At 42.1% G+C, this 14,588-nt stretch overlaps 1 protein-coding gene across 4 annotated transcripts in view; it reads right to left on the bottom strand.

Moving 5' to 3' along the window:
- LOC125884927 (vang-like protein 1) overlaps positions 1-14,588 on the bottom strand; it is a 66,017-nt gene that overhangs the window by 37,366 nt on the left and 14,063 nt on the right. For all 4 annotated transcript variants that reach the window (XM_049570222.1, XM_049570221.1, XM_049570224.1 and 1 more), the window contains one exon: positions 12,378-12,656. In XM_049570222.1, coding sequence (XP_049426179.1) covers positions 12,378-12,448 — 71 coding nt within the window. In that variant the 5' untranslated portion in view covers positions 12,449-12,656. The remainder of the gene's footprint in view (positions 1-12,377; positions 12,657-14,588) is intronic.

Here is a 14,588-nt window from a genome sequence, read left to right as displayed (position 1 = left end):
CAATATTTGTATTTAAGAAGTTGAAGATAGATTTTTTGAAGATTTCTGCATTAAAAAATGACAATCGATGATTACAATTGTCTGTCGATGGATTGATTGTTTCAGCTCTGGAGAAAACTACTGGCTCTGAAGGTGCTTTCCAAAGTTAAAATTAATACCAGGTCCTAAGAGCTATTCGGTTTTTGGCACTTTACCTATACTAGAAGCTAAAACTCAGGATAAATCATTTGTGTGTATTTCCTCAGTCTTTGCACTAGGGATTGGAAGAACCGATTTCAAATTGTCCAGCCCATCTCAATCGTATGCCTCTGAGCTTATCAATTCCTTTTATCAATGCCATTATGTTTTTTTGACCGTTACACATTGCAAAACAATGTGCAGATAACAAACTCAAGCATCTACACTGCTGCAAAGCTACAACAAGAAGGAGTCTTGGCAGAGAGGAAGAAATGCTCCAAAACATGGCTTCATTTCACAACGACAGATGACAGCAGTGCTGCTTGTAATGTCTATAAAATGAAGAATTCTCATCTCTACTTTAGACTTTGTTTCCGTTCCAAAAAGAACCCAGTGTAACCCCTGATGACGTAATGACTCTGACTTTTTTATTTGTCCTATTTTACAGCAAAAGAGCTTAGCAGACATCAAGTAAGTCTCTGAGATAAGTATGCTGAGAGACACACAGAATTACATACATGAACATACTGTACTCTACACACAAATAGAGCAGGGACAATGTGAAAGCAGCTGGCTGCTGTTTGAGTCAGATAAGAGCAGAGCAGCTCACTATGTGAAGGTGGGGAAATTGAACTGCGTTTGTTTCAGTCTCCATCTAATTTCCGATGTCTGAAACAGTGTGAACTCTGCCCCACATAAACCCCTCCCTCTGCATCCTTCCTTACTCTATCCACTCCCCCTCCATCACTGCATCACTCTCCACAAGGCCCTCTGTTGCCAACATATGAGCTCCATTAGACACACTGACCCCCTGCACTTACAGCCCTAATCCTGCATCGCACATGAACGGCGGGTATCCACATCCTCCGCCCAGCATCACCATTGCCACATGGCATAGTGCCCACTCTGCAGCTCCATTACCACAGAAAAAGCTCAACGGCCGCAGTTAATCCCTCATCGGTTTCCCTCCCCCTCCAGCTGCTGACATCTTGGACACAGTACATACAGTATTTTATAGATTTAGCGGAACATGCACATCAAAATGTGGTTGTATTTCCCAGGTGCTGTGTCTGAGAGCTGTTGGAGAGCACTCAGACTGAATGAGAGACAGACAGACACCGGAGCCAAGGCTGTCAGATCTCATATAGATATTACATGCTGAAGATGCTGTGAAGAGATTACTGGACAAACACAGTGGACATCAGGGGAATGAAAGAGACGTCATGCAGTTGTTTTTCAGCTGCACTATTGAAGACAAATGACATTTCTAGATGTGGTTTGCTAAATGCAAATCAAGTTTCCTGCTGTCTCAAGTCTTGTTGTTTCATGGTAATCACCTCTTTTGTATGTGTGACGTTAGAACAGAAGTGTAACAAATCTAATTTCCACAACGTTCTTCCTCTATTAAGACACTCAATCACAGAATGTTGTCTTTTTTGTTTAAAGCTGTTGTGTTTGTTTACACATCCAGCAAATACAGAACAACATAAGCATTAAGTTACTGTTTTGGCCACGTGACCAATATAAGTCCAATATCCACTTCCTTTTCGCTCTGTTTAGGTCTCCACCACCTCCTGAGGACGTATCAGGCTCTTTAGTGAGCTAGCTTAACCAGCTAGTTGCTAACTTTCTCTGTCTGCTGTAAATATACATTTTCATCAGAGCTTTTTCAATAAAGACAGATGCCTACTGTGCCTAGAGAGGATGCTGATGAGAGCTGTGAGACTGAACTAAAACATAAAAGCTGCTGGCCCTAAAACCAAAACAGTGAGCTGAAAGGGACTAACATGCTCAGTAGAGCTGACTGCAGAGACAGGTTATAATTTTCTGTGAGTTTGTCACTACAAGCTACAGTTTTCACATAGAGCAGGCCGATGTGGCCTTTAAATAATACTGCAATAGTTTTAGGCTTTATCACGATACACAATATAAATCTCGAATATATATCTTTATATTTGAAATTCTTTTTAAACTACTGAGGACGACTGAAATACTAAACTACTAAACAAACTACTGTTACTATGCAGTTAAAAAAATACAGTAAAGTTAAAGTACTAAGTATGAAGTTCTGTAAAAATAAAGTTAAAGTAGTTTTATAGAAAGTACTCTTATAATTGAGTTTAATAAAGTGCTGTTATTATAAACTTTACAAAAGTAGTTGTAAAAAAGGTACAGTGCGGTTATAATAAAATTAAATAAAGTACTGTTAGAATAAAGTTTAGTAAAGCACTGTCATAATGAAGTTAGATAAAGTATTCTATCAATTGAATAAATCAAAGTGGAACCACTGGTGCTTTTATTCTGAAACACCCGACTTGTCTCAGGATGGAAGTGTTGATGTTTTTGCTGTCAACACTTTGATGTTGGCAGTTCGCAGGAAGTTAAACCATTACAGCAGCACTGTTACATGAGTGTTACTCACTGTGTTCATATATTAATAACATTTGCAAGTCGCACTGGTCGCTCCATGGTTGCAAAATGTGACTGAGTAGTCATTGTCTGGAGTCCTGCAGATATAAAAATACACCCCTCGCCTAAAACATTATCACCCAGGAGATGGTGGTTTTGATGGGTGGGAAATTGTGCATGACACATCATGTTGGTGCCAGTGGTTAAAAAAAGATCTTACAAAGTCTTAAGTCTTACAAAAAAACACCAGTGATAAATGTCTGATAAAGCTAAATAAGATCTGGTGCACATTAACAATAGCCTTATATTGAACTCTAAATGAAGTGACCCTTAAACACTACTTTCTCACACAATACCAATTCATAACTGTAATGTACAGGATATCCTGACTGCAGGGGTAACAGAGGAATCAGTATGACGGACAGCAGTGAGACTGGTTCAGTCTCACAGAGCTGCATTGGATCTAAATGTTTTGATTAAAGGGTGTTAACCAGCCTGCTTTCCGCCTCTATTCTTGTACTTCCTTTTGAATGTGGACACAATTTCCTGCAGAAAATCACAACAGCAGCTAATGTTTCAAACCCGCACACAGAAAGAGAGACTTCATTTTTAATCGCCTGTAGCAACTCCTCTCACTGACAGAGTGACTGGCATATTCTTGTCTAATAAATCCCGGAGATTAGATTGATGTCAGCCTTTAGATATATTACAGCTATCATTATTACTTTAAATATTATTATGGCTATCATCATCACTGTAGAAATGGTTGCTCCAGCAGGACTGATCGTTAGTCAAAGACTGTCACTGATTGTGGTTATTAATTGGGAAGGAGGGGGAACTGGGAGGAGCAGCAGGGCTCATAAAGCACCATTCCTACTTCAAAGTCATCAGCAGAATAATAAGCAGCTCTGGGGAACAGTAAGGGAAAGGTAATGGCTACATCAAGTAAGGAGCAGAGTGGAGCAGAGGGTTGTGTTGAACAGAAAAATATACTACTTTTTAAAAACAGGTATTTGGAATAAAAGAGTCTACCTGTTTTGGCTGAGAGTCTATCAGACGCCCTCTCTCTTACAATGTCAAAAGTGATAATATACCCTTTGAAAATATGAACAAGTTATCATAGTTTATAGGATTAACTAGCTCGACAATGCCATAACAGAATAATACGGTTTCTTTATTTCCACTTCTTTACAATGGACCGCAATGGATCCAAATGCAAAGCAGCCAGTTGTTACATCTGCACATATATCACACTGACAAAATTAAATTTACTAGGAAACAAATGACTGGAACATTGCTACTAATCTCCACCTACACAGCCCTTTCTCTGAGTCCAAAGCAATTTGGGAAATGCCGGAAGCCAGCAACTGAGAATTGATTAAAGCAACTTGAAGGAAAGTCAGAAAACTCCTGAAACAAATTACAAATTTCCTGATCTTGGATGTCAGGGACAGTTCATGGAGTCCCATCATAATACAGAAGGGTCACAAAATGAAGGAATGACATTTATTTTGTCTGGAAGATGAGGTACAAACCAATCTATGGTTCGTAATCTATGTCACTGAGTACAAAAATATATCGATTTTCAAAATGTGCTTTGACGCATCACAATAAAGCAGACTGCACCTGGTGAAAGTATGGATTTCTCCAGAGAACGAGCTGCAGCTGAAAACCTTGCTTACAAAGTGAAAATGACTTCTCACAGGAGTGAAACTGCAGCACACAGGCACTCCAAGTGAAAGCATCCTGGAGTGCTTTGTAAAGACAACAGCAGAAAGCATCATCCTGTTTTCTTTTGTCTGCACCCAAGCATGATATATCTGGACTATCAACATGTGGAACGGGTTTCTGTTAGTAGTAGTCACTTACACTTAGTGTACTTGAGTTCTACTATACCGAAAGGGATTGGTGGAAACACAGCTAAGGGCCTGACCTGGGTGCTACAGGTCACATGCAGGTAGGTAAGAAAGGCGAGGCACCTTGGACGCTTGAGGAAATTCCGGGTATCCCATCAAATATGAAGGAATTTCTACTCCTGCAGAGTCTAGAGCGTCCTGATGGGGAACATCACGATCTGGTCCAGAGATGGCACCAAACAGGACCATGAGAGCCTGCAAAGACTGGATCATTCAGCTGAACACACATTTGGCGCTGCGCTACCATCCCCAAAGAATGTTTACATCAGAAGCTGCAAGAATAAGGCCAGGAGAATCATTAAAGAGCATAACCACCTGGATAACTGCATTTACTCCCTGCTGAGGTCAGAAAGATGGTGCTGGATACACCAGACCAGCACTGAGGGGCTCAAGAAAGAGCTGCTACCCTCAGGCAAATAGGATTCTCCTCTTTTATCAATAAAGGATCACCAGGTTCTCAGCATGCTGGCGAGAAAAGGTGCAAAGATGATGCAAGTTGGACATCAAAAATTGCACAACTGAGAAAAATCAGCATTTTGAAATGTGCCATTGTGGATACATGTAGTCAGGAAGTTAAGAGGTGGGCAGACCTGTGGGCAGTCAGGGAGTGGTTTGAACAGATCAGCCTCTGTCTACCAGCCCCTCCCCTCCCCCAGCCCGTTTTTCTCATTCCCCCTTCAGCATGCTTCTGGGGTGATCGCACTGTGTGGAAACCTTGCCCCCAACACACACACACACACACACACACACACACACACACACACACCTACACACCTTCTCCACGCACCCCTCCCTTCCCACATCCTCTTCCTGCCTCATTAGCATGCAGCCGGCTCGTTGGTATTCCAACGGCGTGCTGTGCTATGATTTGATTAATGGAATTTGACTTCCAGCATGGATCCCTCAAACGGGTATGGCATTTTGGAACAGTGAGGACGGGCGGAGGAAGGAGGGGTCCTGTGAGGGCAGAGATGCCTGGCGAGCTGGGCTAGAGTCCTGCCAATTAGACTCTGGAGCACCGTTTCCCTCTAACACCTGAGGATGAGTGTGACTGTGGTCACATTCTCCACCTCACAGAGAGGGAGAGCGATAGCAGGGCGTCTATTGGAGAGGTAGAGCCAACTAGCATGGCACTCCAAACTGTCAGTGGACCAATTTGTTCTCTCTGTGGCTGGCAGGCCAACCCACACACCTGTGTGACACACAGTTTTGTGTCAATGCAGCCAAGGCACTGGTGAACAGCTCGGCCTTAGCCAAATGGGTAGAGTCATGAAGCCAAATAAAAACTGACCAACCACACACTCAGCTGGGTCATCTCAAACCCATAAACACATTATGGAGCAAGGGAGGGAGGGAGAGAGCAAGCAATCAGGAAATCAAGAGCTCTGTGTGTGATGGGGTTATTAAACAGACAGCGCTCTCCATCATGAACTTTAATTTTCTACTTGAAATGATATTTAATTTCCTTGAAAATATTTATCTTAATAGGTCCAACAAACAAAAATGTAATATGTAATTTTCCACATTAAAATGTCCAAAAACAACTTGACCAATATAATATTTTGTTCAGTTGTACACTTCCATTACCCAAACATTTCCAATAATGTCCCTATACTGTCCTCCTTAAGGTGTAGCAACCACAATTTGACAGCAGGCCAAACTCCAATTCACAGAGACATCAGGATGTCGCATTCAAGCTACTTCAATTATTGTCCACTCAACTTAAACAGGGAGTGAAACTGAAATAACAAATATTGTATTGTAATTACTGAAAGGTCTATCTAAAGGGACGCCATCTGCACAGGCATGGTTAGCTTAGCATAATTAGTGTTAGCATAATTAGCATGAAAATTGGTAGCATTAGCTTGGTTAACATGATTTTTTTTTTCATTTTTATTTTTTTATTAAAAAAAAACTTGGAAAAAAAAAAAAAACCCTGCTAGCATTAGCTTGGTTAACACGAAAAGTGTTAACATTAGCATCTTTAGCATTAGCACTGTTAGCATTAGCATCTTTAGCATTGTCCCTGTTAGCATGGTGAAATCATAGTTAAGATAATTTAGAGAATAAACTAAAAAAGGAAACCAAGAGATACCACAGGAGGATTATTTTCACAATATATATATATTGAGTGGTTCACAGCATGAGGGCTAAATGCTTAACAGTGACAAATCAACATGGCTGAATTAAACACATGGTTACAAACAAATTTGAAATCCACTTCCTCCAACAATGAACTCAAAAAAGTCTCAGAAATACTGGTTGTCAATGCTTTCCAAGACAAAACAAAAGATCGCAGAAGACAACCCTCTGATGGCTGGAATGGTATGATACTGAGGCCTGAGACCTACCTAGGCTTTGTGACTTCCTGTTGGTAGGACTTCCTGTCAATGGGGCTTCCTGTTGGGAAGTCTGCACAATTCAATAAACTGCCAAAGAGGGCGCCAAAAAAAAGAAAATGCCTGAATGTCAGTCTCAACTCTGATACTACTACTACTACTACTACTACTACTGATAAATCTGTAATGTTAATCAAGGATACGGTCTGTGTCATTTGGTCGCCCTCACATAATGTGGCTCCCGGTAAAAACGTCCTGAATGTCTTGATCTTCCGTTATCTGAGCTCCTTGTCGAACCAAACAGCATCAGACAAACACTGATTTTCTAGTGTGAAACTGCTTCATTCAGTGTTTTTACCGGTTTTCTGCTCGTGGTAAAATCCTCCTGAACAATGAACACGGAAGGAATCCTAACAAGGAGAAACTGACTGCAACTGAGATCCCTTGTGGCAGAAATGACATACTATATGTTTAAAGTTTCAAACCTCTTTGTTGTGATAATTATAACTTTAAAATGACTGACAGTACTAAATATAGTTACCACTGTAGTGTGTGCTGTCTGGTGTTGACCCAGGTTGACTGTGAGGGGCACTGGGTGTGATAAGACATCATGTGTCCTGGCTGCTCCTCAGGATTAGCTTCATACAGATAATGCTACACATTCACGTGACAAAAAAAAAGAGTCTAGTTTTGATAGAATAGAGGTGGTTCGTATGAAGTCAGAAATCAAAAGTGTCATAGCTGTTCCAAACCGCCACACTGCAAAGCAACGAGAAAAGCTGTCCATCATAGAGAGGTAAGAGACGTGATATCGTTTCAATGCCTGGGTGACAGAGCACATTCTCAGAAAGTCTCTCCTGGAGGGCATCCATAGTGTTGCACTCGGCTGTTCACATGAAAAGTAAGAGAGGAACAGTTGTGTGAAGCGTGGAAAAAAAGTGAGCTAAAATCGGATCAAACCCTAGCACAGCGTGAAGTGGGTGTGAATGTTGGATAGTTGGTTTCAGAAACTTACAGAAGTGGTCAGGCAGCCCCCAGGCTCTGTGCTCAGAGATCAACCAGTCATTGTCCATCAGTATTCAGAGTGTGTGCACTTCTGTTGAGTTAGTTCAGACTTTCAGGAGCTGTGACTTAAGACTTTACAGCTCCACATTTCATTATCACAGTAGTCACCGTGCTACTAAAGTCAGAATAAATCAAAACATTAAACGGTCAACTTACACATCTATATAAGACGTATATATAAAACATGTCCTTTAAGAGGCGTATCATCGAGGAGCCCCCAAATGGAATTAGAACTGTGAATGAATTAGTTCAAATGACTCACTCAGTCCCGTGCCAATGCTGCGTGCTGCCCTATAATTGGTAGTTATACCAATCAAAAGAACCAATTTTCCACATGAGCAGCTGCTAATATGAGATTTGCAATTTCATGATCATTTAAATACTCAAATTTGACAGAGTGAAGAGGCCGAGCTTTGGGGAACTTTTGAGAGGATAACTGAAGTGAAGTAGCTCAATATCAAACTACCATGCTCCTTAAAGGGACAGTACAGACCCAAATCAAAAATACATATTGTTCCTCTTACCTGTAGTGCTGTTTATCAATCTGGATTGTTTTGTTGTGAGTTGCAAAGTGATGGAGATATCGGCCGTAGTTTGGTTGAGAGAAAATAGTTCCTACATGAAACTGCTCACAACAAGGTCTGTGGATTGTCTTGAGTAACCAGGTCATGATTTTCTGTATAGAGACACTGCTGTTGAGTTTTTCAAATGTATTTTTAGCACTTTGAGCACCACAAGCCGAGTGCCATCTAGTTCCATTATATTGGAGAGAAGGCAGACATGTGTACAGCTGATATCTCCAACACTTGGCAACTCACACCAAAACAATCTAGACTGATACACAGCACTACAGGCAAGAGGAGAAATATGTTTTTTTGATTTTAGGGTGGACTGTCCCTTTAAATTGGTTAGCATGGCAGAAATGTCTCGAGTATGAGTACGAGACTGATTTTTGCAGGTAGAAAACCAAAATATCTTATCTTTAATTTTAAAACCAAATCCTTCTGATTTACCAGGTAAAAACATTTAAATCTCCATCAACAATATCATGAAAACAAAAACTGGCAGCCTCTTGCTACTTCCAAGAACTCATATGGTAATGGAATATTACAACCAAGGACTGAAAATCGTATTAGCGTCCTTCCATCTCAGTTAATTGTGCAGCTCTGGATTCTGGCTAATACAACAATGCATGGGCATCGTTGTAATATCCATAATTAAGGAAACGATTGCTCTCTTGTGTATTGGTGTTTTGCTCTGGTGCAAGTGAACATGGTCAGAAGGGAATAAAAATAATTTCTACATGCAAGTGTCATCAGCATGTTTTGTCTCAGCTTTTGGCAACAAGTAACATCCATGGACTGAGCTGCTACTCTGCCATTACTGAAGAGCTGGGGGAAATTTTTTTGGAACTATCTTGGACACCAGTTGAAGATTGTTTGACACAGTAGGGGGGGCAAAAAGCCAGCTATGTGAGGAAACAACTCCAAAAACCCTGCACCGTCTGTTAATGAAAACCTAAGCCAATCCCAGTCCATTCTTCGATTATATTCTGACAAATTATGTTTAACATTTACTCACAAATATGCAAACATAAGTACAATGTCATGATAATGTCACTGTGTGTGACTGTATGTGATCGCACTCCCACATGCCTGCATCTGTTCCAGGCATCAATGTAATTAGACTACAGTGATCCAGAACTGCCTCGTGTGGCACCCCTTGGCGTGAAAAGATTACCTTCAGACGGGGATGGCAAGAGGTTTCAAAGGCAACAATTTTTTCCTTTTTTGTGGAATATCGAATTAGAGGCCAGCCGGTGGCTTTGGCACAGTCATGGCAGGAGCGGAGGAGCGGAAAAGGCGTTTGGCGGGAATGTCCATATAGTATGCTCCTTTCCAATTTGCTGTCACTCACTTAAAGGCTTCAGAAACACAAGTAGCGGGGGCTACCACCGCCGCCACCGCTACCACCATTACACACTAACTTCTCGCCCCATCGTTAAATCCAAACGAAGCACGAGCACTTTTGCATGGCGTAACTTTGAGCTACAAGGGCACATTCCTGCCCCAGGGAATGCGAGCGAGTGGGGAACAAGTGATACGCCTGCGCCGACCCATCCTCAGAGAGTAGCCAGGAATCCATTTAAGAAGCGGGGAGGTGAAGCGGGGGGCGAAGATGATACAGAGGAGAGGTCAAGAGCGAGTGAGAAAGGGGCAGCTGCTGCATTCATATCATGATGGACACATGGGAGCAAAAAAAATGAGCTGAGGGAATGGAGAGAAAAAGAGATAAAGAGGACAAGAACGAGAAGGATAAAGAGTGAAGGGGAATGAGACGGTGACAGAAAGTGGTCGTCGACATGGGACACAAAGTCACTTAAACGGCAACAGGTGGAAACCAGAGTAGGAACGGAAAACCGAGAGAGATATATGGCGAACGCGCAGGAGGGGGTCGTCAGTGACAAGGGAGGGGCTGTTGTGGAACAGGATCCTCATCTCCGATGCCCTGCTCTCATCTCCTCTCAGGCTCTCGGCGTGTCCGCTGAGCCGTCAGTCAGTCGGCCCTCTTCAGCACCTGTCTCCTGCTGCCTTCCTGAGGCCTGTCAACCACAACCATTTCAACGCTGACAGACTAATGTGCCTACACAAGCTGAGGGCTCCACACATGCGAGGCCAGAGAGGTGGGATCAGAGGGGGGACGTGTAGGAAACAGAAGGTTGAGGGAGTGGAAATCCAGAGATGAGAAAGCAAATAAAGCTGCAACAGATTCTGCCAGTTTTATAAAGCATCAGAAAAGACTGAAATGATGAAAAGAAAACGTAACCATTCAATCAATATTTTAAGACGTAAATATGCATGTATTTATTTAAGAACCCTTTAGAACACCTACTACTTGTGTCCATGTCAGATGACTGACAGTTGGAGCACTTTGGCTTGGACGTACATGAAACTCTACCCATTGAATTGTCAGTATGAAAGCGTAAAAAAATATCGAGTTCTTAAGTCAAGTAAAATGAATTAATTGAAAAATGTGCTACTTTGGCTCTGATGCCACGACATCACACTGGCCATATCCACACTCCATACACATGAGCATTTTGGCACAGTCTCAGAATTAATCTCCATCCATACTAACACGCCTGAAAAAGCATATCACATAACCATTCACACACTAGGCGTGTGTACCAATGTAAACAGGAAGCAGACGGTCTACTCTGCAAGAAGAAAATACTACAGCGATGGCAAAAAAAGTAAGACCAGTGTTTGTGAGAGTAACACGAGTATAAGGCAGTCAAGGCTGCGTAAAACAGATTGGGAGTCATTGCAAAGAAAATACAGTGAAATATTAGAGTGGTACTGGCCGGGAGCATCATCCATTATTGGAAGAAGCCATGGCGATGGGAAAAGAGTACCCAGACAAGAAGGATGAAATCAAAAAGACATGCAGTCATAGCTATAATGTTTTTTCTTGACATGTTGTGACTAATAAGACCCACTGGATGAGCAAACATCTGTGTCTGTGTCATCATTTTTTAAAGTCTCTGTTTCCACCCATTCATGTTAAAACCTAACCCTGGAGTTTTCAAACTAAAACAGGGTCAGCAGTGTTTTCCAAGGTCTCCATTTCAGGGGTTCTAAAAGGTTGGAGTAGTGTGGACGCTTGGCATAAATGTAGCAATACTTGTGTGTTTTAAGACAAAACCATGTTAGTGTGGATGTAGCCTCTGTCTGTAGTCACTCAGTGTCACAGGTATCATCACTGAAGGCTGCCGTGCCTCTGATGGGTGAATACAGACTGGTGCTGCTCCGGTGAGGGAGCGGTCTTGTGTGTGGAACGTAAGGCAGAAAATAAGCATCTCACACCTCTACACTTCAGTTGCAAAAACACCTGCTGTCTCCTTTGGTAGTGTTCTGCAGATTGTAATGAGTACGAGAACAGCAAGGAGAGGACGAGGGAGTGAGACGGTGCCTGGCCACTGTGAGATATGTGACCCATGACCACATGATCTTAAACCCCCTTTACGCCTTGCATTAAAATGCATTTTGGGTGATCAGATTGTAATCGTATAGTGCTTGACCACATGAAATTAAAAGGTGTAAATGCACCCAAATTGCACTGAGGTAGCAGCAGCTCTCCCTCACTTTACACTGATACTGAAACTGCGCACAGTGGTCTATATCTCATCTGATGCTGACATGACTGGGGTGTCTCCCTTATCTGTAATGTGTTCTTTTCACTTCACTGATACAGAGAATTATACTGTAACACTGGGCTTAATAGTCATTTGCTAAACTGTTACAACAGATATGTATTTGGGAGTAGGGAGGGAGGTCAAAGTGCAAGTTCAGCTACTGAACAGCAGCCTCAGCCCCGGTAGGGATATGGTGATTAATAAAGGACGCTCTGGCATGTACCCTCCAGGTAAAAGCAGAAACAGAATTACCGACAAAGCAGGATTTAGTCTTACCCATGCCTGTGGGATCCCCGGGAGCGTCCGGAGTAGTAGGAATAGCCCGAGTAAGTGGACTCCGTGTCCATGGTGATGCAGTCCCGCCCAGGCAGCTGGGCTCAGGGCGACACAGAGGCTGCTCGGCTGGACCGCTGGCAGACGCAGCGGAACCTTGTGCGTGGTGTTGTTGAGCTAGAGGCAATCAACTGGCTCGCTCAAGAGGCTGACAGAGGTGGTGAGCTGTCGGCAGTCAGGCTTGAAAGCGACCCTGGGGGCGCCCGGTGAGGAAACATCAACCTGGAGGGGAGTGGAGGGGGGGAGACAGACGGGAAATTTGAATTCAGAATGTGAAATGTCTGGGAAACCTGCCCACGTTTGACTGTGAGACAGGAGGAGCCAACAAGACGTAGACGGTGTCTGCATGGAATAAATAACATTACACAATCAATCATTCAAGTCACAGGCTTTTTTCATCACATCTCTTTTTATCATTTCAGATTTGTTAGCACCCCTCATGCATAAATCCTCAGATGTGCCTGTGTTCATCTGCAGCTGCTGTACAATGTCCTGGCTACAAACCTGCAGTGACACTCTGCGTTATAGGCAGCTCTCAGGAGGTTACAGCTGAGTGTTCCAGATAAAAGAAACACTGCTACCGTGAAACAGCAATTTGCTCTTATTCCCATACGGCTGACAACTGTTGTTCAGAGGCAGTTTAAAGTCTCTGGCACACAGCAAACTATTTAAGCCTGACACTGACAAGCCTGGAGATGACGAACGCAGAGAGAGCGTGCTGAAGATAAAAGCTGGAGTCGTTCAATGAGATGGAGGTGTTGCCAGTTTGGGTGCGAGTCTCAGGGAGTCATGACAGCAACTAAAATAAGAAGAAATTCAGGGAACTGCTCCAAACAAAATGTCCTCGTTCTACCTGCATATCATTACTTTTAATAAACAGTCAATTGTATCAGTATAATGGGTGTTAAATTTTCATTACAATGCTCCTGAGCCAAACCGTCATAGCAGCAACACTCAGAGGATGGCATTAATGATACTGAAAAAAATGAACTGCTCGTGGCGAGGACATGCTTCATTTGAAAATAATGAAACTCTTTCAGTGAAGCGTCACGTGACGTCTGTACCAACACTTTCACACAAACACAGGATCCATTTGTTAAGAGGCTTGAGATAACACTTTAAATCAAAAATGTTCCAGCTCCCTTTAAACTGAAAAATTGCTGTTGATAACATTGATTATTATCATTTTCAGCCATTGAGAGGCATGTATAGAATAGTAGAGAGAATGAGATATTAATTGATTGGTCAAACACCAGAAATCCAATTTAGATTCACTGATTTACAGTCTTGGCCATTAACCAAGTTAAATACAAACCAGTGCAGGCTGGCTACAGTGTCACAAAGAGTTAACTGTTCTTTCTCTATTTCAGATCTTAATAAATCTGCTACTTTCTTTGAAAAAATACACACAAAACAGAGCAGAAAGCACATGTATATCTATATCCATTTATATTCAGTTGGCAACTAACACATAATGAAACGAGGCCTTCGGATGTCTAACAAAAGAACGAGAAATGTGGCTTACATTTTTGTATTATTAATGCACTCTGAAAATTAGATTTTGTTTCACTGATGGAAACACAAGCTGCTGCAACAGGCTGCTATTGGAGCAGTGCCTTTGTCGTCTGCCAACCACACACTAGAAGAAAAGTTTCTAGACTGACACCTTCTCACAGACAATGTGAGGATTTAGTCACACTATCAGATTTTGCAAAGGCTGGGGATCTTGCAGGGGCACTATATGCAAGAGATTAGACTAGATTCCTTTTGAGATTATTTCTCATCCTGCTCCTGTAGGGAAATATTACACTAAACTCCCTTTAAGAAATATGACATATTAACAATTCCTTATGTGTCTGAAAAAACACTTAACTCTGCAAACACAAGACAAAAGGCATCATATGTCCCAAGTGTTATTGTCAATTCGGCATCAACATGATCCATAAAGATAAACTGTATTTGTGTATAAGCTTTACAGTTTGCATTATGTCACCTCAACTTGCTACCAGCCTACGATGGTCAGCTGTGCAATTTTAGTGGGAGGAGACTGTGAAAATGAGAGGAGAACCGTTTGATTTTTCACTAACATAAGTGCTGGTTGGTGGATCAGATGCATGCCAAATTTAACACCAACTCTTGGTCACTCCACAACTC

This window comes from Epinephelus fuscoguttatus, linkage group LG24 (genome assembly GCF_011397635.1).
Source record: "Epinephelus fuscoguttatus linkage group LG24, E.fuscoguttatus.final_Chr_v1".
Lineage (NCBI taxonomy): Eukaryota > Metazoa > Chordata > Actinopteri > Perciformes > Serranidae > Epinephelus > Epinephelus fuscoguttatus.
The sequence above is the reverse complement of the archived record's forward strand: the minus strand, read 5'-3'. Positions and strand labels throughout refer to the sequence as shown.